The 27686-nt window shown below is 47.4% G+C and overlaps 1 protein-coding gene across 5 annotated transcripts in view; it reads left to right on the forward strand.

Moving 5' to 3' along the window:
• The window catches only part of SORCS1 (sortilin related VPS10 domain containing receptor 1), a 492654-nt gene that overhangs the window by 439202 nt on the left and 25766 nt on the right, over positions 1-27686 (forward strand). For all 5 annotated transcript variants that reach the window (XM_037063978.1, XM_037063980.1, XM_037063979.1 and 2 more), the window contains exons 19-23: positions 1302-1488; positions 9090-9223; positions 11413-11536; positions 18251-18363; positions 22804-22935. In XM_037063978.1, coding sequence (XP_036919873.1) covers positions 1302-1488; positions 9090-9223; positions 11413-11536; positions 18251-18363; positions 22804-22935 — 690 coding nt within the window. The remainder of the gene's footprint in view (positions 1-1301; positions 1489-9089; positions 9224-11412; positions 11537-18250; positions 18364-22803; positions 22936-27686) is intronic.

Here is a 27686-nt window from a genome sequence, read left to right on the forward strand (position 1 = left end):
ATATAAACCTTCGTTAATCGAAAGTACATTTCTAGTTCAAAGTTGTTGTTTTTTTTACCCCCCAAATGGCAACAGCTAACAAAACAGGCGATGCAAGGGTATCGAGTGTAGGCGGTGTGCAGAGGAGGCTGGTGTTTGTCCGTTGGGTCTAAGAAACTTCGTGCCTTAAGCATCTTGACTATAATTGCAAAGGCCTTTTTTAAAAAAAAAACGGGTGTGGAATTTTATAAGTCAGAATGTATCTTCTCCTACCTCCCTGCAGGAGATTCAGAATCCTGTGATTCCAAACAAGCTTTAAAAGGGGGTGTTGCTGGGCTTCTACGGTTACGTGGTTTTTACAGCCTTTTGTTTGGGTATAGAAGTTTACAGACCACCAGTTACGGGCGTGCCTTTTATCACAACGTTTTGACTTCAGACAGGGAGGTATCGTGACGCTTTGCTGGACCAGAGGAGGCTGAATGGCACGCGGGGCGTCAGCTAGCTTGTGAGTGGCGTACTAAGTTTCAGGCCTGGAGGAGCCGTCGATGTTTCACCCGCATGTAACGCATGACGTGGAATCCAGAGGGACGGAATCAAACCTCAGGGCTGCTCCTTAACTGGCTTCCTTACCTTCAGCAGATGACTAAACCTTTCTCGACGAAGCATCTTCATCTGTAAGACGGGTGAACAATGCGTGCTTTTCTCACCAGACGAAGATCCTGTAAAGGATAAAGTGAGATCACTTTCACAGTAAAACAATGCTGAATTATAAAAGCGTTAACCATCCTTACCTTAAATAATAGCAGGGCTGGGCCTAATGGCATATAGGCATACAGCAAGGTGTCCCCTATCCTTTTTCCAGTGTGGCCAGGGAACCAGAATTAAAAGGGGCCTCAGAGGCTCTGAACACCAGGGAAGTGGTCTGGGACCATGACAAGCAGGGGAATATTTAAAACTGTGTGCACAGTATGTTATTCACATGGATGGAAAGACTCTAGCCAAAGCCATCAGAGGAACTGAATGTCGACTTGGAGCTCATAATCAAACACTTAGCTTTTCCAGCCCAGAAACTCTTGGTAGATGGTGCCCTTCAGAGTTGGAGAGCGTCCGTCCTAGTAAGTGCCTGTCTGCCAGATTATGTCACGGGGATTCTGTCAAACACAGATGGCTCCTCCCCATGGCAGGAGGGAGCCAGAGCTGCTGTGATCCCAGAGCCAGCAACCAGGACAAGTCCCCCCCGCCCCCACCCCCACCCCGCCCCCGCCCCAAGCAGAGCAGCCGGGCCCAGACTCCCTCTCCTCTGACACTGGGCTGTTTTTCAGGGTGACGTGCAGAGGACATTCATCCAAGTGGACTTCGGTGATGGCATCGCCGTGTCTTACGTCAACCTCAGCTCCATGGAAGATGGGATCAAACACGTCTATCACAACGTGGGCATTTTCCGGGTGACCGTGCAGGTGGACAACAGTCTCGGGTCTGACAACGCCGTCCTGTACTTACATGTAACTTGTATGTTGTTACTGTTGTTGATTTATGACATAATTTAAATGTTGTGTCCTTTTAAAATATAACCCTAAGTTTCCTGTCTAGGAGAAGCTTACTAGTTCCTTTTCAGCAGGATGGGGAAGGAGAACAAGAGGGTCACGTGGGGAGAAAGTAAGAAGAAAGTCAGAGAGTGGAATTTGAATAACCTTGTACTCAGGTTTGCTTTGGATTTTTTCATCGTATTTTCTGTGCCTCTTCCAGGTGCCTGAGCACCTGAGACAAGAGCACCCATGTCTGGAGGCCAGGCCTGAGCAGCCTGCTAAGCTATTTGATTGAATATTAATTTGTCCCTTTCTGGGGAGGTCAGAAATGTTTGAAAACAAGCCGTTTGTATGGCCCAATCTAATGTGTAGAGAATTAGCATCAGTAAAGGAATTTCTCCTCGGTTGATTATTCTTCTCCCACAGTCTGTCTCCCCATTAATATTTTTTTAGATTTAAGCTCTTTTTAAAAAAGTGCATTTCTTGGGATTAATCTGGAGATGATTTGTAGTTAGAGAGAAGGTGGTATGGAAGGGAAGAGTGTAAACTATGTTAAGGAAGCTGCCCTAGGAAACGGTTCCAAGAAATGTCGAAGCTTTTCCCCATTAAGGAATGTGTGGGTGTACTAACTTGTGTTGACTGATAATGCCTTTTCATAGTAGGTTTGTGACTGTCCCCAGATGGACGTAGGACTTGTTAAAGTTGCTAGAGAAATAGTTTGCTTTAAAATGAATGTAGCTCCTTTCTATGAAGGGCCTTTTTCAAATTAATCCCAAGGTCTAGGCCAAGAGTACTAAGGCTGGGCAATAGTCCATGCCACTCACCTGTCCCCTGCCATTGAACCCAACTGGGTGCAGAATGCACTCGTTAAAATATTTCTTGAGTGGCTGTGGTCCAGGGGGAGGACCCACTATTTAATGATCCCCAAGAGATCATTTGGCTCCTAAATAATCCTGCTGTGTCAGAAACTCTTGGTGTTTATCTCCTGTGCACTCACGACAGATGCTTGAAGAAACACTCTGCCGGCTTCTTTGGGTTTAAACAAAGTTTTACAAGGTTCCCAGCCTGCCAACGCCACACCCCTCTTTTCAGTTAATTTTTTTTAATTCTCACTGTGTGCCAGGTTTTGTGCTAAACAGATTCTCCGTGTGTATAATCTCAGTCCTCAAAGCAACCCTGTGAAGTAGTCCACGTTAGAAACCCCACTTGTAAACACTAGTGAGGCCCCAAGAGCTTAGACAACCCATGCAAAACCGCATCCGTACTATGTGGCCGAGCCAGGTTTCAGACTCAGGCCTGCCTGTCTCCAACCCCAGCTCCTGACCACTCGGGTTGTCGTCACTGCCAACAGTGGCTTGGGATTAGAGGAACTTAGTCTCCCCCAGCCCTCATCCTATCCCCGCACAGATCATCCTGAAGGAACGTGGATATTTATATTAGAAGTGGTGGGCTTGCTACGTACCTGCGTAGGTTCAGGACCCGTTTCCTAGGCGCCCTTCCTGCCGACCCCCACCCCTAAACTGTCCTAGACAGACTTCCTGGAGTTGCCTCTTACGAAATAGTCATCAATAGTCTCAAGTGATGATATCGTGGGAATGATCATGCAGCTTTCAAAAATACATCACAAATATTGGTCAGTAAAATAACTCTCAACCAGATGACAGGGCATTGGTGGAGAATAGCTATCATTTTCTCCAGTTATGTAAGGGGGACATCTTTTAGAGGATGCTCAGCAAAGAATTACAGTAGTTTTATTCCCTATCCCATGTACTACTGTTAAACATCTACCATACTCTATGCCTAAAAACCAATTTAAAATTCAGCAGTAGCTTCTTGTCTCTATTTCCCAGGGTCTCTCAAAGAGTCCTGCACAGCTCGCCGTCCTGGTCGGCCTCCTGGTGGATCCTGTCTCATCCCTAAAAGTGATCATGTCCCTAAGGGGTCCCTCCCCACCCCAGCCCTCTCCCTGGTTTATTGAATCCTGGGGAGGAAAAGCAGCACAGTGCTTGCCTGCTCAAAATTAAAGGTGGCTGAAGTCACAACATGTAAAAGATATGAAAGAAAAGAGCTTCTTTGTTCACTTGCTTTTTTTCTTTTCTCTTGGTCTCAGTTAGCCTAGTCGACAGGTAAAAGTATTTAACCTTAACCTTAGTGGAAAATGATGTGTAATGGAAAGTTTTGCGTTCCGATTTTAATTTTGTTAGACTCATCTTGGGTTAGGTGGTTAGCCTCATGTAATGGAATCCCTGGCCCTGGAGACATGAATTAACTTTTTTGTCCTGACTGTATTATAGAGGATTATTTTGACGCTTTCATTAACTCACATACATCCAAAGCCCATGAGCAGTTTCAGCATGTTCGTTAGCACCTCTCTCCTGAAGGACCCATGGTGTGCCGCTGCTCACACGGACACCCTCGCTCACCGCTCACCGGGCACCTGTCTGCCACAGCCGGCAACGCTGGCCCTTCTGTTCAAATGGAAGAAGCAAGGACCGGAGGAGAACTGTGACTTCGGCACCTTTTAAACTAACAGGAAGTCAGAGCAAGACCGTAACTGGTTCACACTTCCCCAAATCTCAAACCTGAAGGGTATCTGGCGATGTTCAGTGCCGCGGTGCCAGGGTGTGGTGTGGGGGCGGGGGTGGCATTTAGAAAGAACACAAACACAAACTGGGTGCTGGACTGAGTTAGGGGTTAGAAGACCCAGAGACTACCCTGGCCCAGTAGTCACTCCATTTCTCCGAGCCTAGATTTTTCTCTGTCACGGTGAGGAATGTGCATTGTGTTTCTGCAAGATTCCGCGGAGCGTAATATGCTGCGGCCTGTCAACTGGTGAAGCTCGATTGTTGACTATCACAAAGCAGCGCATGCACTGTACGCCCTTCATGGTCTGAAGCCCCAAGGCTCAGCTCAGCTGGCCAGGCCTGCCCTCGGCTTCTTCCACCCAACACCTCCCACCCCCGTTACCTGTTCTGAACACACTCCCTCCATGTTCCGGTACAGAAAGGTGATTCCATTCCGGATCAGAGGCTTTTCATACCGGTTTTCAAAGGTCATCAGAGACAAGTGGAGATGACATTCCTGTTGTCAGGCTCCTAGGACAGGGCCGGCAGCTCTCACCAGGTGGCGGGGCAGCCTGTTGTAGCCTGTCCGTTGGAAACGCCTTAGGGAAAGTATTCACTCTGCTCTACTTGGTTCAAACTAACGAGACCCCGTCCCATGGTGCCGCCAGTGTTGCCTTGCCTGGGACAGAGAATTTAGGGGACCTGCAAATTTATGCTCAGAAAGCTGCCCTGTCTAAACAAGTCTTACAGGAAAAAAAAATCACTGAAAACTGCAAATTTGCAGAATGGAAGGTAAAATAAAAAATGACGTGGATTTTCTAGTCCCTCCCAAGCCTCTCTCTTCAGCTGCCTCTTACAATTTTTGGCACTAACGCGATACATGGGTGTCACCCTTCCTTTGATGTTTTCAGATGTCTTTCTGTCTCCATCTTAGGATCAAGTAATCTGCTTCCTAAGGTCCCGGGGAGCTTTGCAACTTTTCACAGGATCGTTATATTGGCCAGCAAATGCCCTATTTGGGTTTTGTAAAGTGCGGTTTAATGAGTCACCTGCCCCAAAATTGCATGGCAAAAATGTGGTGTCCTCGGCGCCCTTCCCGACCTGCTGAGTTAGAACTCCTGAATGGGCGGCTCCAGAGTCTGCTCTGAACAGGTTAGGAGGATCCTGGTGCACACTGAAGTGTAAGGAGCTCTATTGTAGGATCTGGTCTTTGTACTTGACGTGCTTGTTTCTTCTAGTAGATGTTTAAACATTTCAGACAAACAGCAAGATGAGGCACACACAGTAGTTAAGTTGGTGGTCGGAGGAGGTCTGCCAGCAGGCCAGAACAATCGGTGCACGCATGCACACAGACACACATGCACACGACAGGCAGCCAGCTGTTTCCTGCCGCACAGTAGGGGCGAAACATGCCCAGAGCAGGAAAAGCTCATTCAAGGAGGAAGGAATTCTGCAGTCCCCTCAGCCACCTGGCCAGGAAGACTCATATGGAGTGATGCAGTGCCACCTCCTGATCCTTTTGGGCATTGCAGGCACCTCTCCGATGGAGAAGCACCTACTAGTTTTGTTCAGCTCTGAGCTTGGTGCAACCAGCCAGCTGCAGCCTCCAGGGGTTGGAGGTCAACTTCCATGGCTCTATTAGGGCAGACCACACCCTCTGTACAGAAGAGAGATGTTTAAGTGACAGGTTTGGAGGCAGCAGGAAGCAGGGGTATTCAACATCTAAGAAGTAAGTGAATAGAAGAGGATCTGGAAATCCGAAAGATAAACTCCACACATTTGTGTGAACGTGTAATGCATACACATGCAGGGATGAGTTCATGTGAGCACGCGTGGGTACTTCCGGGCCCACAGGCCGACCTGCTGTGTGTCCTGAATGCCTCTTAGGTCTCCTGGGCTTCCGGTCCTTCCCTGTGTCTGCGCCACAGCCCTTTCTTGCTGTTTCTCAGACATGCAGAGCAAAGCCTCTGCTCCAGGTCTGTGCACTTGCTTTGCCCTCACCCTGGAGTGTCACTGGCAGACACTTGGCGTTCTCCTGTCCTTCATGCAGGTCACTGCTCAAGGGCAGTTCTTCTGAAAGCCCTCCCCTGACCGACCTGTCAAATCCGGCACACTCCCCCCTGCCCCAGGCCTGCCTCCCTCCATAATACATACGCTCCATCTACTGCCAGGTGTCCCTAGCCCCTAGAATAATGCCCGACACGTAGTAGAACTCAAAAACTGGTGACATGAATGAATAACCACATTTCAGTCACAAGATTCCATTTTTGTCCTTAACAGGATACACGAACATCATCCTTCTTTTGATGTTCTGATTTTTTTTTTAATGTTAAATGATCATAAGTGACAGAGACCAAGAAAAGGATCCCTTGGAGAGTGGAACTAAGAGAGGTGATCTAGTTCTCGCATTCGGATGGATTTAACCCAGATTTGGGGAGTCAGGAGAGCTGTCATGCAAGAGGGGGACCATGGAACTGACACTTGAGGTCTTACGGATGCTGTAACAAAGGTGGTAAAAGCCAGGGCCTTGGGGTGGGACGAGGCATGGCCCGCCGGAGCAAACGGGAAGAGCAGGAGCCGTGCGCTATACTACAGAATGCGTGGTGTTCAGTTTGCAGTGCCCGGATCATATGTACATTGTCTGTAAGTCAGGACTCTTGCTAGCTCTTCTGTTAAAATGGGAGCGTCTTACCACCCACGTCCCCTGGCCAGCACTTGGGCTCTGGAATCAGGCTGCTTTAGCTCCCATCCCGGAAGTGGGGAAGGTCCACTTTCTCTGTTTGTTCATGTGTAGATGGGGAAGGTGGTAGGACCCGCTTCATGAGGTTGTTGTGAGGACTCAATGAGAGTAAAAAGCCGTTAGTAGGATGGGTGGTACACAGTCATCGCTCAGTCATGTTGCCCTTTCCCGGTCCCATTGAACCACTCTGACTTACCACCAACCCCTCTTTATCGTATGGCTCGCAAGCCAGAAAGTCGATTCTGTGCTGTATGCTGGTCACGAAGCCTCAGATTCCATAGAGAGAGAGAGAAGCGAGCACAAAGGCAGAGACAGGAAGTTAGTTCCCTTGTTGCCCAGCCATGGCGCGAGTGCCTGCTGCGTCTTGGGAGCCAGGCCAGCCTTATCGGTAAAGATAAATATGAGGGGCTCTTATCCTCCAAACGTCTGCAGCCTGTGTTCTCTCGTCTCACAAATTTTTGATTAATCCACGCTCAGCTGTCATTGTTATTAAAATGAAGTAATGGGGATTTTAATTTTGACCTAGTGAATAGCATACTGAACTTGGCTTTCTAGGACAATCTCGGAACAGTCTGGATGGTGAGAAGGTACATAGTCATGGCCATTCACTGTGGGAACCTATAACATGTATACCTGCAGCAATGAAGCTCCACAAACATGCCTACAAATTTCAGGGCCTGCAAGGACAACAAGCTGCGTGTCCTGAATGCCTCTTACATTCCACGAGCATCCTCCCCTGCCCCCATCTCTACACTGCAGCCATTTGGATTTTCTTACTGTTCTTCAAACGTAGCGAGGCGCCTCCCCATCAGAGCCTGGGTGCTCACTCTCACCCAGGAGCATGCATTTTATTCCAGGTGCTGGGACACCTGGCGCTCGAAGCAGCTTATGTAATATTGAGGGAGGCAGGCACGGGACACGTGGAGCAGCAGGTGGGTCAGAGTAGGGGTCGGTTAGAGGCATGGAAATCGGTAATAGTCACAATGGTCCAGGTGAGGGCATGTGGAGTGTATGAACTAGCTCGGGGTCGGGGTGGGGAAGGAGAGCTCTGAGGGAGATTTATGAAACCAAATCAGTGGTTTCCTAAATGGGTGTAGGTGGTGAGAAATAAGCTATCTACATTGACTTTCTGCTTCTGGGTTGCTCCCCTGAATGTTAATAAACATTCGTTTTATTAACCAATATTTGGAGACTACAGACAGGGGGAGAGTCGAGGGTTTTTGACAGAGTCTGGAGTCAGGAAGGTGGTTGTGGAACCCTTGGCGGGTAGCTGATAGTTGAAGGCCAGAGTGCGGATGGCAGTGCTCGGTGGAAGAGCCTACGGAGGGGGAAGAGGCCAGCGGTAGCACCCTGGGAAGCGTAGGTAAAGGTTGGGCAGGAGGAGAGGCAGGGCCTGAGCAGGCGGGGAGGCCCGAGGCACCACTTCCTTCTCCAACTCGTGGAATGATGGTGGAAGTGATAGATTCCTGTCATGGTCACCTCAGAGGAAAAGGCATTTTTTCTTGGGAATGGTGACTCAAGGAGAAGGTCACATGGGTCATAGGAAAGGTGCCAGTGGTTTGCTACGTGGAGGATATTTCTGTCTCTCTGGGCTTGTTCATCTGATTAAGGCTTCTGGTCTAATCGGCCTCCATAGATAGAATTATCCTTTTTTAGTGAACACACCCTGAGACACGGGGAACCTCAGAGCCCTCTACCCACTGATGCATGCTTTTGTCCTAGACAGGCCCGAGTCAACGCCAACACAGTCTGTTCAGTACTTGCCTACCCAGGTGGCTTTACAGACCAGCACATGCACACACAGACTCACTCACAAACACAAACACTAACACACAGAGATCTTTAAATCCGGTAAATAATAAAGAATAATTATCACCCCCGCCCTCACCACCCAACATGGATTCTAGGAGATGTTCCAATCCTGATTTACGCCAAGGCAATACCGTCTTGGAAACACTTTGCATTTCCCTGTGAAACCTCGTCGTAGGCCTGTGCACTTAAGGACTTCATAAATTACTTACGGATTTTTAAACTTTTACGCATCCATGACTCAGATTTTAGGCCTGGAAGAAAGTCAGTAAATGGGCAATGTTGAGATGGAATTATTCACAGTTCATCCTTTTCTCTAAAGTAGAGAACGCGCCTGAGCCCTTTTCTCAGGAAATAGGACTTACGTTTCGGGGGCGTCCGGAATGGATCGTGCGTTCTCTTCAGGGCAGAGAAGGGGGAACCGAGACAAATCTTCCCACTGGACGTGTCCTCTCTTCCCTTGTGCCGCAGGTCCCCTGGAGCACGTGCACCTGTCCCTTCCCTTTGTCACCACAAAGAACAAAGAGGTCAACGCGACCGCAGTGCTGTGGCCCAGCCAAGTGGGCACCCTCACCTACGTGTGGTGGTACGGGAACAACACGGAGGTGGGTCGTGCTGGAGGCAGCATGCGTGAGGTCTCGGGGCAGCTTCACGCAGAGTGGCCAAAGCAGGAAGGGAACAGGACGGCGTGTGGAAGTCAAGCGTGTGGGGCGGAGGGTGGCGCCCTAGCCTCGGGCCGGCGGGCTCTCAGTGCACCAGTGTTGCTTCCCACCAGTGCGTTCCCCTTCTCCCTGTCCTCTCCGCTGCTCTGCCTGTCTGTTTCTCTCTCTCACCACTTCACCCCCGACTGCTTGCCTCTGTGATACTGCCCTTCTGTACATGGGCTTTCCTTTGTAGTGACCCTCAGCAGCAGTCTGAGCCCGATACCCTCACAGACGAGCAGGGAAAATAAACTCTTTCCCCAAAGTTCAAACAGCAGTCCTGAAGCGGTGTGTGGTCAGCCAGGCCTTGATCTCAGTGGTAGGGCAGAAAGAGAGGTGTGGAAGTCAGCCTCCTGAGAACAGCACAGACCAAGACAAGGGGGGGGAGTGGTCCTCAGAGGGAAAGGAGGCAAATGGATATGGGCCAGGCAAAAGCAACAGGTGCTCTTTACCACCCAGCCCCCCGAAATGGCCTCCTCCCCCTGTCTCAGACACGGCCACATCTTTTGGTCAGCTTTTCCATTTCTGTTTTCCCCAAACATTCCCTATGATCAAACGTCAGCAGGCATTTTAAAATCAGTAGGACCTTAACCTCATTTACGCTGAGTCCTTCATTTTGCAGATGACAAAAGTGAGGATGAGGCCGGCAAAGTGGCAGGTTCCAACCTCATCCAGCTGTTTGATGCGGAGGCCGGAGCTGAGGCCTCCTGAAGCCTGAGTGAATTTTGACCCTCCTCACACGGGGCAGCATGCTCTGTTCCGCTTTTGAGCACACTCCATTCTCAAAAATTGAAATTTGCTTCCAAATTCAGGCAGGAAGACTTAGGCCCCAGAGCACCCCCATGAGGCACCAACACCGGATTGCCCTGGACTGGAAAATGCTCACCTTCTTCCAGCAGAAGTGCATTCACTCGATGTCTGCCCTGTTCCAGTGCAATGCATTTTATTCTCATGCAAATGTTATTCTACCCCAGAGCTGAATTTGGCTTAAGACACAGTTTTGCACAGGCCAGCGAGGAACCCCCTGACCCTAGGCCCACTGCAAGCCTGACAGCGGAAGGAATCTCTCCCCTTACGGTTAACATAACTAAGCTGAAAAGAAGGTTCCTATTTATTGCTTCTGAAACCACGTAAACTCAGCCAACCTGGGTCCCGTGACCCACAGTGGAAGAGCAGAAGTCTCGGTTATTTGCCTGAAAGCAAGTACCGGAAGGTGAAGTTCCTAAACAACTGTATTCTCTGTCTCCTATTCTTTACCTTTTAGCAGAACACCAATTTCAACAGTTCATGTTGAACACACTTCTTAGGCTGGCTTTAGTCTTCCTCTGCCATACGGGGAATTAAGTGAATTTTGATTTTAAAATTAATTAAGGCAGGGAAGAAATGATTGCAGGTAGTGAGTTGAGAGAGGTCAGTAAGCTAATAATCTTCCCCTCCAGGACCCCGGCATCCAATTGTCCTCCAGGCTCTGCTCAAAACCTTTCTTTTTTTGCCCTGAGTCCTCAAACCACTATCCAATTAGAACTTGTTTCCATAGCAGCTGCTTCCAGAAATTTGCTGATAGGGCTTCTCAGAGGAAGCTAGGCTGCACCAGGCCACAGCTGTCTACCTCCCACCATGTTGGTGTCCATGGTTGCTGTGTTCATTTATAATTCATTATGGGCGGTGTACCCTGGAGGTAAACACCTGGCAGCTTGTTGATTTTCAGTGACTATTGCTTAAATCTGGGTTAGTAGGAGCCCTCTGCTTTGGTCTGATTTAGATATTTCCTTGGATTAAAGGATCTGCTTGATGTGAATAGGTTATCCATAAAGAGAGACATATCCCACCAGCAAGCAAGACCTATCAATCTCCCCAGCTCTCAATCAGCAGGGTGCCAGAAGAGAAGTCTCAAGTTCACAAGGAGTGAGCAGAGGCTCTTGGGGTCATGGCTCTAATAGTCCCTTTGTGGCCTGAACTTGAGATGACGGGGAGGTGTAGATGGAGTCAGTTGTCCCCAGAAAGAGCCTCCACGGAGTGAAGTAGCTTGTTGGTCACTGTCTCTTCTGTAAGGGAAGAACTTGCCCTTCACTCTGCACCTTTATTCCTTTTAGCCCTTGATCACCTTGGAGGGGAGCATATCATTCAAGTTTACTTCCGAAGGGATGAACACCATCACGGTGCAGGTCTCAGCGGGGAACGCCATCCTGCAAGACACCAAGACCATCGCGGTGTACGGTGAGTGTTCTGTCCTGGATGACTTGTCTCTGCCCTCCTGCTGCGATGGGGTTCTCGACACCACGCTGCCAGATCACAGGCCATCTGGCTCCTGACCTCTAACCAGAGCACAGAGAACAGCAATTAAGAAAGAGCTGAGTCAGGTCTGGTCCCCTCCTTTGGGGTAGACGTGGTTCCCCATCAAACTAGTCGTCTCAAAACCCCACAGGGTTTATTGTTTTGTTTTCTCTCCGCGGCCCCGGGGCATGTGGAGTGACCATTCGCTCACTCACCTTATGTGGGGCAGAGGGAGCCTCATTCTGCGTAAGGCTTTGTCATTCCACCTGGTATTTTGGTGGTGTTTGAATAGCTAAAACCAGCTCTAAAAGAAAATGGTTAATATTGAGGCTTTTTATAAAGTTCAACTTTAAAAATCTTGATTATTAAAAGGAATATTATAGCTGGCAATGACTAAATACTCTGAACATCTTTTACACAAATCTGTGCCATAAAAAACTGGTAGATTAAAAGGGAGGGAAGGGCAATAACAGATGTCATGCATTGTCATCGACTGGATATTGGTTTGAATAAGTCACAGTACAGAACAACTTTGTGATCCATTGGGGAAGTTGACTGTGCTCAGGGTATTAGAGGGACTGGAAATGTACTTAAATGGAAAGGTGGAGTTATTGATTGAAAATCGGAGCTTTATACAAATGGATCTCATTCGGAGAAAATTTTCCTGCGTACCAAGATACTCAGATGGATGCACTAAATGTTATTAGTGGATGGTAAAAATGTAAACTTTTATGGTTAATGTAGAAGTGGTACATGTGCATCATTGAAAATTAAAATTTTAAAAATTCAAAAGAATATAGATAAAGTAAATACCGTGCAGACAGAGGGTACAAAAGGGAGGGAGAATGAGAGAGAGAGAGAGAGAGAGAGACAGGTGGACAGGCAGATACCAACCCGTTCAGATAATGTCCATTGCCCCACTTCCAGAATTAATGGATTCTGATGCATGTTCTGTTTTTCATTTCTCACCTTGACCCCTGACCTTCAAATTCAGGAAGTACTTTGTAAGCAACTTTGCACATGTCTAAGGATGAAAGCCCTTGCCTAGCTGGGTGTAGATTTCCTAATGTGTTCTCTGTCCCTCCCCTCCCCACAAGAGGTTTGATCAGCCCAAACAGCACGTGAAAGTCAGCTGAGGCTGTGGGTTCCTCATATGGTCCCATCAGGGAGGAAACCTCCCAGCCAGGGGAGCCCAAAAGAGGAAAACTTCGCCTTCTCTTTCTTTCTCTCTACTTCCTGTGCCGTGGGATGTGTTGAGTCCTGGTAACAACCCTAGTAGTATCACTCTCACTTTTTCAGAGGGCTAGGTAACCTGCCTTCCCTGGTACGGGGTGAAAGTGGGTGTCCAACACAGGCCCACGCTCTGAGATTGGGTCTCTAACCCCGCTTAGCGGTGCTCACGTCTTCTCCATCTGATACGCTCTTTCCTCTCTCTGCTTCCTGGATGTCACAGGTGTCACTCCAGGGCACTGACCCGTTCATCCCACAGATGTCCCCTTGGTGAAGCATATCAGCGGCCTCCTCATTAGAACAACAGAGACAACTTTAAACCTAGGTGGCCTTTGGTTTATATGGTCCAACTACTCATGTTACAGATAGGAAACTGGGGCCTGGAAATGGGAAATTCCTGGCTTAAGGTTATTGTGCTGTGTGCTGACAGCTCCCATAACGATAATGGTGATGGTAGCGGCGGTAATTAACATTGATGAAACCCTTCCCAGCATCTATTCTAAGCATTTGATACATATGACCTGTTCTATTGAACAGAATTATGAGACCGACTTAGAAGATATGTGCTATACTTATCCAGGGAAGTGAGAAAATATGAGATAAGTATAATAAACTGAGCCTCAGACTCTGAATCCAGAGAGAATGTTTCTATCCACTTTCCACGTCCTTGCAACTCTTAACTTTTCCTTTTCCTAAAATATCTTTTTCCCCCCATAGACCAGTTTTAGATTTACAGAAACACTAGCAGAAAATACAGAGAGACCCCCATATATATCCCCCCCCCATTATTAGCACCTTGCATTGGTAAGGTATATATATTTTTTACCACTGATTATTTTATAATGTTATCATTAACTTTGTAAGTCTATAGTTTACATTAAGGTTTACTTTTTGCGTTGTACGATTCTATGAGTTTTGCCAAATGCATGTCACGTACCCACCATTATGGTATTAGTCAGAATAGGTCCACTGCCCTAAAATCTCCCTGAGCGCTGTTGTTCATCCCTCCTTCCCTCTCCACAAGCCCCACGACCACTGATCTGTTTACTTCTCTAAGTTTGCCTCTCCCAGGACATCACATAGTTGCATTCATACAGTGTGTAGCCTTTCCAGATGGCCTCTTTCCTTAGCAATGTGCATGTAAGTTTCCTTTATGCCCTTTTGTGGCTTGAAGCTCGTTTCTTTTGGTCAATAAGTAACATTCTGTTGTATAGGTATACCAATTTGTTGACCTATTCACCTATTGAGGGACATCTTGATTGTGTTCGATTTTTGGTAGTTATGAATAAAGCTCCTATAAACATTTGCTTATGGTTTGTTTTTTGTTTTTTTTGTGGATACTTAAGTTGTCAACTCATTTGGGCAAGTATAATTGTTGGATCATGTAGTAACCCTGTTTAGCTTTGAAAGAAACTGCCAAACTGTCTTCCAAAGCTGCTGTCCCACTTTGTGTTCCCCCCAGCAGTGAATGAGCGTTCCTGTCATTCCACATCCTTGTCAGCTTTTATTGTTGTCAGTGTTCTGGGTTTTAGGCCGTTCGAATAGGTGTGTAGTGGTTATCTCTTTGTTGTTTTAATTTCTAATGCCGTATTATTTTGAACCTTTCACGTGCTTATCCACCATCTGTAGATCTTCTTTGGTGAGGTATATGTTCAGATCTTCCATTTACTTTTTAACTGGATTGGATCCATATTGTTAAGCTTTAAGAATTTTTTTTGTCTCTTTTGGATACAGTTCTTTATCAGATGTGTTTTACAGATTTTCTTCCAATCTGTGGCTTGTCTTTTCATTCTCTTAACAGTGCCTTTGGCAGAGCAGAAGTTTTCAATTTTAATGGAAAAGACTGTATTTCCTTTTCCTAAAGTCTTTTGAAAGGTATCACCCAAAAGAGAGTCACTCCATCCGATGGGTTGCCTTCATTTCTAAAGGCCTCTTTGCTGAAGAGCTTCAGCAGGGGAAGTAGTCCCCGTCTTCTAACGGAATTCCCGAACCATCAAACACCCGTCATTTGTCTTTAGTCAGACTAGTTGTCCGGAGTTGCATGTATATGACTAGAAAATGTGAATGACACTTATGATGTATTAAAGGCAAACTGCAGCACCTTGAGTTGGGCAAGACTGAACTTGAGTGAAAGGGAAGGCGGGAAGGTTTTAAACTCCAGGACAAGCTGGTGGAAAAGTGCTGGAGAACTTTGCCAGGGACGGGGGAGAACATCGCGGCACTGTATTCAGGACATCAGTGTTTGCTCATTGCTGCTGGTGGGAGTGAAGCTCCTAATCGCCCAGAGATAGAGGTTCTATTTTTTTATGATTACATTTCTTTTTTCTTCTTCTTTTCAAATGGTTGTTCAAGTACAGTTTTCTGCCTTCTACTCCCAGCCCAGCCCCCCAGCCCTCCCCTCCATCCTCCGGGTTCCACCTCCCCGCTTGTTTTTGTCCGTGTGTCCTTTATACTAGTTCCTGCAAACCCTTCCTTTTTCCCCTGAAATCCCCTCTCCTCTCCTCTCTGGTCACTGTCAGCCTGTTCTCTATTGCAGGGATGATAACATTTCAAAGGGAGGACTGACAGGTCCTTGAGAAAGCCATTCCTGGTTAATAGGAGATTTGTATCTCAAAGTGACAAAAGAAACAAATGTCCAAGTTTTCCAGAGAAAATGCTCTAGGAAAAGGGAGGTGTGAGACCTCCATACAGTCCGGAAGAAACCTGTCTGAAATGTAGTCAAGTTGAGGGGAACAGGAAGGCCACCCTGGTCAGACTGAGCAGGCATCATTTTGGGAAGCCAACAGAGGAAATAGTACCCGCCCGAAACCGCACAGTGGAGCAGAGGAAAGAAAATCTCAGTTGCATTGTTTCTTTTAATTTTCTTCAGGACACTGATTTACTTTTTTCATACAGAAAAGAAAGTGTGAATATGTGGAATTCCCTTCTCTCAGCAACTACTGTGTGTGTGTGTGTGTGAGTGTGTGTGTGTGTGTGTGTCATTGGGGTTACCCTTTCCAGTCCTGCCACACACACCCCATTCGCTGGATAAACGCAGAGCAACACGTCTCAGCCACCTTCCCTCCCTGCTTTACCGCTTTGCATCTAAGTAATTGCCCAGGGAGTCTCATCATTTGTCTCATTTGTGCCCTTTTGTTAAGATAAACATCTTCCCTTTTAAGGGAAGTTTCTACAGTTTGATAAGAAACGTCAAACTGTAGTTTCTTATCAAACTGAAAGTTAATATGGGAAAGTGAAAATGTCATAAACTTATGCCTTCAAAGTGAAAGGTTAGGACTCGGTGGCTGATTCCATGCTGCTGCCATTGACCCGGTTACTAAGGAGTGTGTGTTTCATGATTCTGCATCGGAACTGGAGAGGTGGTATCACACAGGCAACCAGTGACTCACCATCGTCAAGCCTGGAGAAGTATGTCTTTGCACAGACAACAGTGTGGTGCTTGTCAGGGGGAAAAGGGAGTATAAAGGCAATGGAGGAGGTGATTTGGGATGGTGAACACACAATACAATAGATAGATGATGTATGATAGAATTGTACACTTGAAAGCTGTACAGTTTTATTAGCTAATGTCATCCCAATCATTTAGTAAAGAGAAGGAAAAATACATCTTTGAAATAGGCTAACGGCTATTAACGCACACCTTACAATGTGAGCTCAACGAGTTCCATGAGTCTTTAGCATTGTTAGAAAACGCAAGTGACTTTTATGTTTCCCAAACCATGGAAGCAGCATTGCAGATGTTGCTAAATCCCCCTGAAGCAGAAGGACTTGCTTAAGACAGGAAAGAAATGTTTGTTAAATAATAAAGGCAGAAATTGCAGAGAGCCTTCACTACATCCATTGCTTGTTCTACTTATGTATGCATTCATTGGCTAATTCTTGTATATGCCCTGACTGGGAATTGAACCTGCAACCTTGGTGTATTGGGACAATGCCCTAACCAAACTGAGTTACCTGTCCAGGGCCACAGCAGAAAAGGTTATTAATTAAATGGCTTATAGATAAGAATTGAAAAGCCACCATGAACCGGGTACTGTTTCATGGGGCCAGAAACACGATGCCCCTTTCTCCATTGAGCTTATATTCCAGTGGGAGACAGACAATAAAAACAGAATAATTAAAGTAGCAAGAACTATAAAAAAAACAACAAGTAGGGTCATGTGATGAAGAAAGTTTGAGGTGATGAAAGGGAGGATACCTATGTTGCTGGTGGGAAGGGATTCTCCCGGGAGAGACTGCGTGAGGAGAATGATTGAGGATGCCGTGACCTGGGCGAGGTAAAAGCACGCTAACACAGGAAGACACCTGGCAGGTTGAGGAGCCTGGGGGGGCGGGGGGGACAGGGTCCTGTAGTGGGGAAGCCCACGGGACACGGGCCAGCAGAGAAAGTCAGCACTGGGGTGAATCTGAGTTGTATTCTAAAGGCAACGTGGAGCCATGTAAGAAGTACTGCGCTGAGATCCCCAGGGCTGTGCTCTGAAACCCAGCATCAGGCTAGAGTCAGCGCCACACCCTCCTTGGGCCAATGGCAGCCAAGGACAGAGTGAGCCAGGAACACTAAGGATGATCCATCCCTGGGACACAGGGGACTCCTCTGGCTGCCTTTGTCTAGAAGATGCCCCAGCAGTCTTTCTGAACCTCCCTCAGACCGCTGAGCACCCCCCAGCCTTCCTCCCCTCTTCCACTCCAATGCCTTGTACGTGTCACAGTCTGATGTGCTCCAAGCTCCTCAGCTCTCTCCCCAGTTCTCTGATGAATAATTCTCCTTAAGAAAATCCTTGCTTTTGGAATTCCACCTACCTCCTGGAGGACTGGGACTAATTCAGGGACCACGGACACAACTAACAACACCCTTGAACTAATGAGCTTTAAATCCCACTAATAAAACTTTCATGCAAGCACAAAATAGTAATCATGTAATAATTATGGAATGCTATAATTATTGTACAATCATATAATAATAATGGAAGTATGTGCAAAATATAATTGCACCATTAAAAAAAGAAAATCAAAATGTGGAGAAGGTATTCAGTTAGCAAATGCTCCAACTAGAACTGGAAAATTGTATACAGGGAAGGATGGGGCATTCTAGGTAAGGGACAGTGTGTGCAAAGGTCCAGGGTTGTAAACTTGAGATGTGGTTGGGGCATTCCAGGTCATTTAGTGTCAGGAGGGCTGAGTCTAGAATGGGATCATGAGCAAAGGCTGTGGAGCTAGGCAGGGGCCAGAGCCTAGGGCTTCAGTCCAGAAAATGAGGAGCTGAAAGGTAACAGGGATGGGATATTGAGTCTTTCTCGTAGGGTCTTTCAGGTGAATATGGAGGAAAAGGATCCTCCATTAGGGCTTTGCATAAAATACCAAGTATGACTGACTTCTTGAGAAATCTGTTTGACTTGTAGTCATCACCCTACTGTTGTGTATCCCCAGAGGAATTTCGGTCTCTTCGCCTGGCCTTTTCTCCAAACCTGGACGACTACAACCCGGACATCCCAGAGTGGAGGAGAGACATCAGCCGAGTCATCAAAAAGTCCCTGGTGGAAGTGAGTGCAGATGGCTCCTCCTCTTGCCCGGGCACATTTCTTCTCCCTCCTCAAAGGGCTCCGTGGGGAGGGGATCCTCGTGCAAGGCAATGACGGGGAAGAGCTGTAGCCCGTGGGCGATCTGTCCGGCCTCTGCCGAGCTGAGCGCCACATTTGTGGACACAGTGCGGATGCTCTGGGGGCAGTGAAACTGCAAACAAACCTATGGTTCTTCGCGCTGCTTAGAGAAGAACATGGAGGTTTGTGCCAGTCGTAGAGCAGTTTATGATGAGCCATCGGGAAGTGCAAAATCAGCTATTGTGCATAACGCTGAAAGACAGTGGGAGTCCAATTAGTCAGAGCAGCCCTGGGTTCCAGCCCCGCATGTGGTGAGCACTTGGAACCTGACGGTCTGTCATCCTTCTACGCCGAGTCTTTTAAAGGCACTGTCACAACAGCCCTGACCGGATGGGATCGTTGTCCTCATTTTGTGGACGGACCGCCTGAGGTTCAGAAAGTTAACTAACGTGCCTAACGCCTCGAAGCTCAGCAGCGGTAAAGGCGCACAGTTGAACCGAAGGTTCTGAGTCCAGTGTCTGGGTTTTTACACATGAAGCACAGCTCCCTGGGGGGGCCGGGGAAATAGCAAGGTGATGCGATGTATCCCTCCTGAGCAAATGTCGCTGACATTTTGAGAAGACACCTTCTTTTAGGCATTGCCCTGCACACGCTCCGCTCCCACGAGTGATCAGAGCAGGGATGTCTGCTCAAGGAGCTGTGTGGATTTATTGCACAACCCCAGAAAATCAGAGGTGAGAGACTTTTCCCGAAGGTGTATTCTTAGCCTCAAAAGAAAGTCAATGTGGGGTTTTTTTGTTTGTTTGTTTTTTTGGTACATACTTTCCTGTACCCAGCACACAGTGCCTCATGCCACAAAGAGATACGGGGCAAGGCATTCAGATAGCCCCTACTCAGAAGGCAGATTACGTCCACCCTCGTAGCAAAGAGCTGGTCTTCCCCATAATTGTACCATTATTTTTGTTTGTATTTATTTAGCACTTACAATATTCCAGAAACTCTTCTCAGTGCTTTGCATGTTTAACACATTTAATGACTTTAAAAACTAGCTTGTGATGTAGATAGTGTGATGATTCCCATGTTACAGACAGGTGAGGAAACTGAACTTAGAGACACGTAACTTGTTTAAGGTCGTATGGTTAACATTCAGGCTCCAGAGTCAGACCATCAAGGTTTGAGTCTTGATATCATGGTTTCATAACCACCCCACTGCACTGCCATCCTTTGCCTTATTATACGGAGAAACAGGGATAAGCGGAACAGTGGGATGGAGAAGGGGTATTTTCACGCACCTCTGGGTACTTGCCCTCTGGCATCCTCTTTGGGAGTCTCAGCATCCCTGACATACGAGTGCCTAAACACAATGGCCACCAGGGGGCGCAGCTGCTGGACGGGTCCACTGGCATAAGCCCTTCTGCTCTTGGGCCTGTTTGGCTCTGGTGTGGGTAACTGGTTCATCTCCCCTGCTGTCCAAGAGAGATGACTTAACAATCCTTCAATGACCCGACTGCCCACCTGCTTCAGTCTGCAGCATTCTAGGAATCCGTGTCCCTCCCAGGCAGCTGCCTGATGCCCCCCACGTGATTTATCAAGCAGGTGTTAGCTCAGCAGTGACCAGCTTTGCAGGCTGATTGTCTGGGGACCAGTTGCCCCGGGCCTGACACCTTTCTACCATCTGTCCAGTGGGCTGGAAATGACTACTCTTCCATATTTCTAGGCTGGCGTAGAGCATACTCAGCTCCATGCGGAATAAACAGGCTCGACATCCCTCCGGTCAGGCTGTGCTGTACACAAGGAGTTCGAAAACCCCTGGGTTTCCCAGTCCTAAGAGGCAGCTGTCAGCCCTTGTTCTGTGCCCTGCCCTGTCTTTGGCCATTTTCTTCAGTCCTGAAGCACCACATTGCCCAGTTCACCTTAATAAACCCTAAAAGAAGTACAATGTGGGGCCAACTTAGTTGTACTTTTCCTGTTCATTCTGGGACAAAATTAGATTTTAAAAATCAGGGTCTTTTTCTCACCAAATACCGTTTTTTCTGGTGACATTTCACCATGGAATCTTTCTCTGAATGTCATTCATTAGACATTTTTTCTTTGTGATGAGGCTGGTTTAGACGCGATCTCCGAGTTAAAAATCTGGCAGGGCCATGAAACGGTATGAGATCGGCTGTGGCAGGAGCTGCCGTATGATCACTGTCGGGAGAAGGGAGGCAGTAGGGCGCTGGTTAAGAGCAGAGGCCTCAAGGTCCAACCAAAGCCCCGCACTAAGCAGCACCCCTCACTGACATGGCCTCGAGCCGTTGTTTAACCTTGCTCCCTGTGCCGCCCGTCCTGTGAAATAGGGATGCATTGCTCCCATCCTCGAGCAGGGACTGTTCTCTGCACTGTTGGGGGTGCTGTGGGCAGAGGCTTCCACTGTCTCGCCCCGGGTCACGTCCCTTTCCAGGGTGCTCACATCCGGAGATTAACGGATGCAGTTATATAAGGGCCTGGCCATCTCAGTTTAACCTCAGACACATCCAGAGCACTGTTTTCACCCCCGGGAAGGTCTCCCGAGGCTGCAGCTGGCCCTCCTCATGGCTCAGCTTCTGCGCTACTCATTCTTGCTTCCTTCTCTTCGCTCCCTTAGCTGTGGATCCCAAGAGCACCCTTAAGAAACACCCTGAATACTAAACTCAGGTCTGCTTTCTGCAGACCCCAACCTGCGATATGTCTTCACCAGCAAAGAGGGATGCGATGATAATCACATTCAGTAATTGTGGGAGATCGCATTACAAAATATCAACCAGTGCTTAGCACAAGGCTGGATGTATGCAAAGACTCAATAAATAGAATGTCTTACAACTGCGAAAGAGGCATAAAGGGGAGGTTCAGAAACAAAACAAAATTACCTAATTGGGAAGTCATGAAAAATATATTGAAACCAGTGGTCTTTATGAATGAAAGGAGAGTAGGGTTTTAGCAGCAAATATAGAGAAAAGACATTCTGTGGGAGATGGAACACACAAAAATATCTTCAAGAAAAGGAAAAAATATTGAAAACTTGTGCACAATTCCATTGGCTGGAGAATAAGATGATGGCATGAGTTTAAGTAATTCATCTGGAGAGGAACAGTGGGACCATCCTGGAGAAGGCTTGGGATGGTGTATTCAATTGGTTGGCAGTGGGAATTATTGCAACAATTTGGACAGGAAAACACAATCTTAGCTGGACTAGAGGAAGCTGAATCTCGAAGTAGTAGCCTGTGTCCTGGAAATGGGGAGACTATTGTAAACTTTGTGGGGAGAATCCGTAAGCGCTGACTTGGGATAGGAATATCTAGGAATTGTGGGTATTCGAACAGGAAGGGACCATCAGCATCATTGCTGTGCAGGTGGGCCTGTCAAGATCTGTCAGACCAATCAGGTACAAGATGGGAAGGGGCGTGTCCTGCCAGAAGGGAATGGAAGGCTTCTGCCAGGGTACCCGGGGAAGGATCCCCTGGGGTCATCCAAATGTAAATTGGTGTTTTACGGCAGAAAGTAAGAAGGTCCTTTTTTGACATGTTTGTTGGAAATCTTAGTAAAGTAACCCAATGAATGATGTTCTGACTGTCCACTGAAGAGAAAAGCTGGGATTGTAGCTATGGATTCTAGAACCATCTAGGGAGTGGACTTAGAAGAAACCCTGGGATATAAGCTCAAAAGAGAGCAGATGAGCCAACACAAGAGAGAGTCCTTCAGGGACAACTGTAGTTTTAGGAGATGATTCAGCGTGGCAAAGTGAAGGGCTCAGCGTGCTTCATGAGGTCTTTGGGTTCTGGTGAGGTGGAGACGTCAGCAGGAGCTGAGGGTTTTGCTGGGGGGGTCTGTATTAGGTTGAGTCAGTAAAATGCAACTGGCCAATTGAAGGAGTAACTCTAGTGCTACCACGAAGGAGGAGACTAGGTGGAAAAGGGTTGGGGCGTGAGGGGCAGATGATAGCATTTAGTAACTAAGGGTCTTCCCACTGGCAAGGCCCCCTACCGAACATGCCCCATAAGACAAATGGCTGACATGGGAATGTCAGGCACTACTGTAGATGCTTTATGGGCAACTTATTCACTTCTCAAAAACACTCTTTTATAAGTACTGCCAGCGTCCCCACATTTTATTTGAGGGAATGTAGGTACAGAGGAGGGCAAATGTTTAAGGTTTCACAGGGATGGAGCGGAGATCAAACCTTGGGCAGTCTGACTCTGGAGCCTGCACGGGTAGCCCAGGGCTGGCTCTCAGGTCCCTTCCTGCCAGGTGCACCCAGGACCAGGCTTGCACCCCCCACCCCCCACCCCTCTCCCTGCCGAATACTTGCCCCTTCTCATCATCTTTCCTGCAGGCCTTACATGCTCTTCCGTGTCTCTCCCTCAGGCCACTGGCGTCCCAGGCCCCCACATCTTGGTGGCGGTGCTCCCTGGCTTACCCACAGCTGCTGAGCTCTTTGTCTTGCCGTATCAGGATCCAGCAGGAGAACACAAAAGGTCAGCTGAGGATCTGGAGCAGGTGAGTCTTCCAGGTGACATTTCAGCTTCTGGTGAAGGTCTGAGCCACAGTCCTACGGGGATCTAACCACCAGGACAGCAGCTGTAAGGGGTCTCGGCTTGAGAGTGAGGGCACCAGCAGTTTGTGGAGGCTTTGACTTTCTGATCTTCCATTTCTTTTTTGTAATATGGTGATCCTAACTACAGCTTCATGAGAAAAAACAAACAAACGTTCAAGAGTGCTATAGGGATTGGCTAAGTTACTCGGAGTATGTCTACACTGTGGAACACTGTACAGTGTTTACAATGAATTAGTGGTGTTAGTGGCAATGAAGGGAGTGGCATATTGACATGATGAACTGTCCAAGATATTGAGGGAGAGAAAAGCAAGTGGGTGAATAAAATGTAGAGGTTGAATCCATTTATATCTTACTTTGCTTAATTTCATCACAAGAGTGGCATGATATGCATGATACCTTTTATAAAAAGTACAGCTTTTGTACAAACCATGAACCCTCTTTCTCACCACCACGTGAAGATGACCTAATGTGTGGCTATAACAAATGAGTAGTATCGGCTCCAGGGAACCTCCACCGGCTCCTTGGGGTCCACTTCCTTCTGCCACCTCTGGAGTGTTAGAGCATCTGTGTCTCTCTCTCCCCCTCTTTGCCCTCTTTTGATCCCCCGCCGCCTTTGTACTTCAAGTCTCTCCAGTCTCTGTCGTGAGGATTATTATATGTTGTTTTCTAGTTCTCCATCCCTTGAATTCAAATGATCAGTCTTGGTCTTGTTACCCCATTAGAAACTATATGATTCCAGTTTGTGAATCCTTTCTGGCAAATAGGTGAAAATTAAGATCGTCTGGGGCACGAAAAATATTGGCTGCTTCTCCTCCAGTATGTGGAGCTTTTCAACTCACTCAGAGTAAACCAGCAGTCTAGTCCTATGGTCTGTAGTCTTCCAAGATATCTGGAGAACCTCCTTAATCACCCTGATTAGCAACAACCCCTAATGAGAGTGTGGCCTACCTCCTGGCACGCACCCTTCTTTCAACGGCTGCTTTCTCACTTGGCAGGAGACCCGCCTCTGTACTTTTCTCCATGTGTGAGTAATAAACAACAGAGCTGCCACGGAAAGCCCACTGAGCCCTTCTTCCTAGGGAATTGTAGCAGGTAACCTGTCAGATTTGCATCTGACCTTGCTCAGCAAGGCCATTCAGCATCCGATGATACTCTACAGGTTATTATCTGCACTTGAGATTGAGTAGGGGAAACTGGATTATTTCTTGTTATTATAGCATTGCCGATGAGAACCTACAGGGAAAATAGCTCACTATCTAAAGCCTTTAGGTCCCTCCTCTGGAAATCTTCCTGATGGTCTGTGAAACCCAGATCATTTCCTTTCCAGGTACAGAACTGTCCGACTTAGAGCCAGAAAACTGTCTAGCCACTATACCATCTGTGTGTCTCTGTCTCCTACTGTCCGTTTTTCTCTAAAACTGTAGTACATTCTAGAAGTTTCCTTGAAGGGAAATGCAGAAGGAAGAGGGGTACGGTTCTGTGACGCTTCTTTTGCAAGTGTAGGAATGTATCCTGCTTTGTATGTTTTCTCTGTTCTTGTTTCTCTTTATTCTCTGCCTTGTCTGAAGGCCTCCTACAAAGGCATTCTCAGAGAGCTGACGGGTGGTCTGTGGTAGTGTGGCAGCAGGAATTGACAAACCATTAACCAGAGACCTGATGGCAGCCGGCTTCTTCAAAGGCTGTGTGACTTAGCATTTGGTACCTGGATAGGGAGTGTAGCTCCTTTATTAGAAAGAGCACGTGTATTGAGAAATATAAACCAGATTTCTAGTTTCAGCTCTGATGTTCATCACGTCTTATTACAGATAAAGAAAATAGACCAGAAGAGTTAAATAATTCAGCCAAAGGCACATAATCTATAACACCTGTCTTATAGGCTGCTTGAGATATCTCAAAGAAATGATACAGCAAGGTACTGGCCCTATAGTGGATGCCCAATAAATGATAAATGGATGATGGCTACATTAATGGCCATTTAGGAGGAGAAAAATATGGAAAATGCAAAAATAATGGAAGACTTCGATGTCGTCAAGGGTATGGATTAGCAGAAAGAGGATGGTGGGAGTAGAGGGGAAAGATTGACGAGTGAAACTGCAGAAAAGAACAAGGTCAGTGAGAAACAGGAAGAATCTGTACGAATGACTCTCCTGGAGCAAGGATGACAGGTCAAAGTCATCACGCAGATTTATAGCATTAAAAGACAACAAAGGACCATGCTCAAGACTGTGACTCTGTTTAAGGGATTTGCCAGTGTACCCGCCTTCTTCAGGGCTCAGACTAAACTAAATCCAGGGGCCAAACGAATGCCAAACCAAGCACATGAGATGAGTATGCTGGTTGGGGAGAATAGCGTCGTCTTGATTTAAAAGCACAGTAATGAAATCAACATATAAAACTGAGACATGTGTCAAGAACCTGTGACACATGGGCTGCCCATCAGAAACATGTAGTTTTCCCCCCAAAAAGGGGTCTTTTGATTGTTGTCTTTGACTCAGTCACTCTAAAATGAAGGCATTCGAGCCCCGAAGTCGAGATGTGACTTGGCTGAGGTGAAACAAGTCTTTGAGGAGAATGAGATTCTAGTCCAGTTTCTACAACCAACTGTCAGCCTAGTGCTCTCCTCCCACCCTCCCCACCCCCTGCCATGCTGCAGACATGGATTTGGAGACCCCTTAACTTCCTTTACTTCTGTGGATCCCAAAATACTAGGGCTGTTGTACCAGGAAATGAATGGGAGATGCTTTGCTTTGTTTTGCATTGGTGTGTGTTTCTGATGCAGTGAACAGCTATCCAGTTCAGACACCTTAAAGGAAAAAAGCAAAGTCCTAAGCCTATTTCGTTGAGAAATCTAAGGATATAGTTCAGGCTGGATGAGTTCATGGCCACTCAGAAGTGTCATCAAATGACTCTCCTCTCTTCTTCTCACCTTCCTTTCCTCTCCCTTTTCTTTGCTGCCCCATGAAAAGTCTGCCTGAGAATGCAGCCAACACACAGGAAAGCAACAAGGGCCACGGGAAGTCCCAGCTGCTCTTTAGTCAGCCTGCCAATCCCACCCAAAGACAATGCCTTCCCCGCTGACTGCATCACAAGAGCCCCGAGTTGGCAGTTCCCACTGGCCAGCCTTGGGTGAAGTGGGCATCTCTTAGCCCCATAGTCAGAGGGAGAGAGTGTGTCGGTTCTGATGTGTTATGCCCCTCCTGGGTCAGGGGTATAGGGGGCCCCTTCTCAATCAAATGCACTGAAATTTAAGCAATAGGACCAGGTACTTTAAAGAAAATATTGGAAAGAGAGAAGTAATGCCAGGCAGGCAAAAGCAACTGACTGCCTTTGCAATAAATTACATAGAAATTTTCAATGAATTCAAAGCAAAACCAAACGACAGAAACCACCCCCACCCCTCCTTTGAAGGCTGCATCTGAGTCGCAGAGGGAACTTGGGAAGGGCCGATCTTATCCCCTCCTTTAGTGCCCTGGCTGCCCTTCCTTACAAAGATACAACATAGGGGAGAAGTGGGACCCTTCTGGACGGACCCTGCAGGCTGTGAGGACACGGCCCCAGCAACGAGGTCTTGACGCCCTCCTGTCACTTCCTCTCGTGGCATTCCCAGGGGACAGGGATGCTGGCTCACACCTAGCTACCTTGTCTGTGAAACAAATTGAAAATCCCTCCCAGTGAGAAGTACTTGACCTTGTTATCAAGTAAAGTGGGCTGGGTTAATGAAGTGACCTCTGTCTGGGAGGGTTCCACCAGTCTTTAGTCTAGATTTCCACTGAGGGAGAAGAGGCTGGCTCGCCCTGCGCCAGCCTCCTCAGGGACAGCACCTCCTGCTCCCCTGAGGCCAGGTGCTCTGACATGGAGTAGCCCCTCCCCCAAGTCACTGCACCCCCTTCTCCTCGCTGAGTCACCAGAGGTAAGCAGATCTGTATCCCGTTTCCCTGGAGGAAGCAGAGACCACAGGCCGCCTGGGTCAAGGTTGTTGGTGACGCCTTGCTGGGAAGGTAGGAAGCCTGCAGGTTGTCTGGCAGAATCCTTAATAGTCATGAAAACACTTAAAAGGAGCACTAAGACCACAGAAAATGTCACCCCCACAACGCGTTTCCTCCTCGGTTGTTTGTGTTCCCATATACACCTAATGGCAGATGGGGAGTCCAAGATTCAGGGAGAGGAGAGGCGCCTCCGAAAACGGAACAGCCTGTTGGCAGCATTTTAAGGAAGGAAACATCTACTCTGGAATGTAATTGATAATCTTAGACTAGTTTTTATTTGCCCACATAGTCTACTCTGTCTAGATTTGTTAACATGGGGAGTTGAACTGGAGAAACACTCTGGAGTTCACAGGAAGGTCACTAAAGTAAGAAACCATAACTAAAAAGAGAGTAGGTAAGAGTTGGACCAAAAGTAATATAGCAAAAGGAGCCAGCATAGAGCTGGGGATAGGGAAGACAAGAGGAGGGAGTATGTATGGCCAGTGTGTTTATTCGTTGTGTCACCCAGAAAAATTCGTAAGCACCTTAATCAAGCTGATTCTTTGGGGCTAAGGAAGGATGGAATTAGGTGGGCTGGTGTTAACTGGAATTAGTATTTGGTTCCATTGGTCCCTTCCCTACGAGCTGTATGAGCTGGGGAAGATCTTCCTCTGCCGCGTCCACAGGAGGGCTCTTCCCCTGCTGCTCGAAGGGACCTTAACAATGTA

Source organism: Sturnira hondurensis, unplaced genomic scaffold (assembly GCF_014824575.4).
Source record: "Sturnira hondurensis isolate 20B ecotype Veracruz unplaced genomic scaffold, ASM1482457v3 Scaffold0014854, whole genome shotgun sequence".
Lineage (NCBI taxonomy): Eukaryota > Metazoa > Chordata > Mammalia > Chiroptera > Phyllostomidae > Sturnira > Sturnira hondurensis.